This window comes from Coenobita brevimanus, chromosome 14 (assembly GCF_032717465.1).
Source record: "Coenobita brevimanus isolate Jiangsu-jjx chromosome 14, ASM3271746v2, whole genome shotgun sequence".
NCBI classification, from domain to species: Eukaryota; Metazoa; Arthropoda; class Malacostraca; order Decapoda; family Coenobitidae; genus Coenobita; species Coenobita brevimanus.
The window spans coordinates 23,540,304-23,545,266 of record NC_136967.1 but is presented as its reverse complement, the minus strand read 5'-3'; the positions used below and the strand labels follow the sequence as shown (position 1 = coordinate 23,545,266).

Genomic DNA, 4,963 nt, shown 5'->3' with positions numbered 1-4,963 from the left:
TGTTTCCTGTCATTACACCGTCAGCCTGGCTGCGTCCGTGACAAACTGCTCTACTCACGGTCTGTGGGTCACAGTCGTTTAGCAGTCGAGTTTTCAGTTCGTCTTAACTATTTGCGTAGGGAAACAAGAAGAAGAAGATAATGATGATGATGAATGACAGTCCAAACAGTTTCGTAAATCAGAGGAGGCTAATGTCTGCATTCATGTCTCGTCGTATCATGTATAGCCTACAGTACAATAATACAGTTGGGCGGTCAAAGTCTGTGTCTTGCTAAAGTTTTTATGTGAAGTCGGCATACACACGGGCTGTACCGGCACACTCTGAGACAGCCTCTTTCTCATTGCCTTAGGATACTTTGTAGCATCTCTTCCCTACCGATTCATTTTATTTATGTCGTTTCAGTATCGAATTAATGAAACTTGCATTAGTGACATACAAAAGGATATGAACGTTTAAAACGCAAAATTTATCGCTGACGTGATGTTAAAAAAGTTAGACAAGGAAAATACGGCTGTCAGTCTCCTCGTAAGTCAGCTCCTGCACTTCCGTCCTCTTTACTATCTGTTCATTGCTCTGCCGCCAGTCCGTTAGTTCTTTGAGGTCTCTTTTTCTCTATTTTTTTCATAATCCCTTCAGTACGATAAGGCCTTTGTTTCTTTCTTGTTAACTCCAGATGATTTTTTTTTTCTTCAGCTATAGTAAGAGATTAGGAACAATTGACCTTGACGTTTTTAGTTCGTGGGATATTTTTTTCTTTAGTCTTCCTACCCCCAGACGATTTCCTTTAGCTTGAGTTTCCCCTGTAATTAAAGGGTTAAATGGAAATAAACCGGGGAAGAAAGCTTAAACTCTTCAATCCAGTTACTTTTTTTTTTCGTTTGTTCACGCTAATGTCAGACGATTTTATTAAACTAAGGGGAGCGTCTTGCAACGAAGGGGTTAATGGAGGCTGTAACTAATTCCTTCACTTCGAATGGTCTCCCCTGAGCTGAGTGAAACTGTCCAGTGGTAACAATAAATTGAATACAAAATATGTCATCGAAGTCAAGTGATTAATAAGTACTAGGTGGACTGCTGGAGAGCTGCAGAAGGTAAGGTTAACGATGAGAGGCGGATGGGGTGAGCAAGGGGGCTGAGGGAGTGAGGGAGAATGTGGCCAGGCTGGGGAGTGGGGGGACTGAGGGGGGGAATATGGCAAGCCTGGGGAGGGATAGGGTGCTCAGTGTTCATTCTCATATTTCCTGTATGCCTCACTCAGCGCCGCCAGCACAGGGGACAGCACATCCAGAGATCTGAAAAATGAAGCCATTTATTTCCATATTGAACGGAGGTCATGAATAACAATACTGATATGCATCCATGTGGTTCAAAAAGCATTAGACATCAAGATAACCATAATATACTGCCGTACACAATTTCTCAGTCTATGTGGCATTGAGATTTCGCAAACTTCTTTCTTAGCGATTTATTTTGTACATTACACATACACTTCACCTTGTATGATACAAAATGCAATGTCTGTTGACATTAAAACGATCTGTCATAAAAGAGAATGTTCAGGTGTGACATGCAAAATAAATCGCTAAGCATGTGGAGCTACGAAGTCTCCCATGACTCCTAGAAGGCTCACAACAGGACGGTCATTTCGACCGAATATTAGTAAAAAGACAAATCAAATATTTATTTTTCTGTATCAAACACTTCAACTGAAGAGCAAAAATGTTGAGAAAGAAACAGAAATATTATGATGCGTTCTTAAATTCTGTTGGCCTTACGCTGCTACATAACCCTCTCATGATCAATACTTATCAGAGAGTGGGTATAAAAGTCTGAGTGAGTCTGAGCATGTGATGTGGTGTGTGGAAGGAAGAGAAGACGGAGGGGGGTGCAAGGAACAGCGTGGTGGACTGAAGAGGTGAAATAGGCTGTGGCACAAAAGAAGAAAGCATACAATGAATGGATGAGAAATAGGGGCGTGGAAGAGGTTGAGAGGCGGAAGAGAGAGTTATATGTAGAAAGGAAGAGAGAGGTGAAAAGATTAGTAAGAGAGAGTAAGAAGAGAGTGGATGAGGAATTTGGAAGAAATTTGAGTGTAAAGTGGAGGGACTGTAAGAAAATGTTCTGGAGAGAGGTGAAAAGAGTAAGACAGGGTGGAAGTGAAGATAGCAGGGGAGTGAAAGATAAAAATGGTAGATTACTAGTGGAGAAGGGAGAAAAAGTGAGCAGATGGAGAGAACACTTTAAGGAATTGTTGAACGTAGAGGATGGAAGTAATGCGAGTATAAGTGGCTGGGGAATGGCTGGGAGAAGGAGGGAGGTGAGAAGACAGGAAGAAATCAGTAGGATAGAAGTTGTGGAAGCAATGAAGAAAGTTAAATCGGGGAAAGCCCCAGGAATTGATGGAGTGTGTGGTGAAATGCTGAAGCATGGGGGAGAGATAGTAGTAGAATGGATGATGAAGATGTGCAGATTGGCCTGGGAGGAAGGTAGAGTCCCGGAGGATTGGAAGTCAGGTATAATTATTCCCTTGGACAAAGGAAAAGGGGAAAAAGAAGTTTGTGGTAACCATAGGGGCATTTGTCTTCTTAGTATAATAGGAAAAGTGTATGGTAGGATACTTATTGACAGAGTTAGAGAAAGAACAGAGAAATTAGTTGGAGAAGAACAGGGAGGCTTTAGGAAGGGAAGAGGTTGTGTAGATCAGATATTCATTCTCAGATCTTTAGTGGAAAAGTTTCTAGAGAAGGGAAAGAAGTTGTATGCGGCATTCATGGATTTGGAGAAAGCATATGACAGGGTGGATAGACAAGGATTGTGGAAAGTGTTAAGAATATATGGAGTAGATGGAAAGTTGTTGAATGCTGTGAAGAGTATGTACGATGGTGCGAAGGCTGCAGTGCGTGTGGATGGTGATCTAAGTGAATTTTTCTCTTTGAAGGTTGGGTTGAAACAGGGATGTGTCATGTCTCCATGGTTGTTCAATCTGTACATGGATGGGGTAATAAAAGAGGTACAAGGTAGGGTAGTGGATGTTGGAGTGGCCATGGTGAGAGAGGATAGTGTTTGGAAACTCCCTGTACTGTTGTTTGCAGATGATACTGTGTTGTTGAGTGAAGACGAAGGAGAGCTGCAAGGCTTGGTGGATGAGTTTGGGAGAGTGTGTAAGAAACGGAATCTAAAGGTGAATGTAGGGAAGAGTAAAGTGATGGTCTTTGAGAGAGATGAAATCAGTGAATGTACAGCGAGGTTGGATTGTGAGGAATTGGAAAGTGTGAGTACGTTTAAGTACTTGGGTAGTGTGATGAGTAAGGATGGAGGTTTGGAGGGTGAAATGCTTGAAAGGGTACAGCAGGGAAGAAAGGTTGCTGGTTCCTTGAAAGCAGTGATAAGAAACAGGGAAGTGAGCATGGAAGTGAAAAAGTTACTACATGACAGTATTGTGATACCAACTCTAACGTACGGAAGTGAAGCTTGGACGTTGTTGGAAGGACACAAGTCAAGAGTGAGGGCAGTGGAAATGAGTTATTTAAGAGGAGCCTGTGGAGTCACATGGAGAGACAGGCTGACGAATGAGGATATAAAGGAGCGTTGTGGTGTTGATGTGGATGTGATAGGAAGCGTTATGAGGAACACACTGAGGTGGTTTGGCCATGTGGAGAGGATGGAGGGTCAAAGACTGACGAAGAGAGTGTATGTGAGTGAGGTGGAGGGGGAAAGAGGGAGGGGGAGGCCGAGGATGAGATGGAGGGATGGGGTGGAGAGGTATATGAGAGAGGGGGGTGTGAGCTGGGAGCAGGGGAGTGAAATGGCGGGGGACAGGGCGACTTGGAGGCGATTTGTTTGTGGCCACCCCAAACGGGATTGAGGCGTCTGGCAATAGATAGATAGATAGAGTTAATATAGCTCACCTCTTGGCGAAGTTACTGTAGGTGGAATATCCCTGTGTCTGATCGTAGCCGTAGTAGTAATTGTTGTCATATCCATCTCCGCGATTGGTAAATGTGGCCACTCCAGCGCCGATGATGGGGATGGCGATGAGGGCAATCACCACCAGGACGATGCCAATCAGGACAGCGTACTGGAGGGACGTTGTGTTGAAAGTGACGGTGGCGCCACTGTTGTCTAGAGCCAGGAAGCCAAAGCGAGGGGATGCCTCAGCTTGCTCGTCCAGGCTGGGTTCCACGGCGTTCAGGCTGGAGTCGGCTAATGTGAGGGCTGCCAGGCACACCACCACCAAAACGGTTACCAAAGACTGGGACATTCTGGCTGCTGGAAGAGAGAAAGACTGGGTGAAATACGACATCTATGAATCTATATATCTAGCTATCTATCTGTCTGTCTGTCTGTCTATGAGTATCATTCATTGTTATTGCCCCATGAGAAGCGAAGGCTCCTGGAGATTGGTTATTTAGTCCAGAAATTTAAGGCAAGAGTGACCAGTGGCTTGTTCTTGAACAGTGTTATGTGTGCAGTAAGCTCCAACATTCCCTCCGATGTAAACCTTTTTGAACCACATATGGTTAGATCGCCTTAGCCCACAGAAGCTCAGGGTTTCCTGGATTACAAGAAATTTATTTGGTGTGGACGTAAATAAGTAAGGGTCAGGTTGCTTCAAGTTACCAGACACTTCGAAATGCTGGCTACTGTTAAGAAACACAACAAAAAAAGACTGGGCACAGGTAAAGATGTCATATATTACTTAATATATAACACAAATCAGCTTGAAAACATACGTGGTAATACTGAATGTTATCCGATGATCTCATTTAATTATTTGATAATCACTGCGTCATAATCCTGTTTTTATAGAACTAATTTTTACTGGCATGGGATGATATTTATCAGAAACTGACTCGCTGAAAATTTGTCACCATTATCATCATCCTCTTCATTATCTCTTCTGCTGAAAATAGGTTGAGTGGGAATAGGAAAAGGTAAAACGTAACAGGAGCGCTATCATTA

At 43.4% G+C, this 4,963-nt stretch overlaps 1 protein-coding gene across 1 annotated transcript; it reads right to left on the bottom strand.

Moving 5' to 3' along the window:
• Positions 1-1,220: 1,220 nt before the first annotated feature.
• Positions 1,221-4,262, bottom strand: LOC145390173 (uncharacterized). The gene is made up of 2 exons (XM_080265197.1): positions 3,910-4,262; positions 1,221-1,293 (listed from the first exon to the last, which is right to left on the bottom strand). The coding sequence occupies exons 1-2, from the start codon at positions 4,260-4,262 to the stop codon at positions 1,221-1,223; spliced, it is 426 nt and encodes a 141-aa protein (XP_080121323.1).
• Positions 4,263-4,963: the final 701 nt, after the last annotated feature.

What these genes read in the sequence shown, in the direction of transcription:
- LOC145390173 (XM_080265197.1), bottom strand. Translation starts at nt 4,262, where the DNA reads ATGTCCCAGTCTTTGGTAACCGTTTTGGTGGTGGTGTGCCTGGCAGCC. An exon ending in TACAGTAACTTCGCCAAGAG is followed by an intron (nt 1,294 to 3,909) that starts GTGAGCTATATT and finishes TTCATTTTTCAG; the next exon opens with ATCTCTGGATGTGCTGTCCC.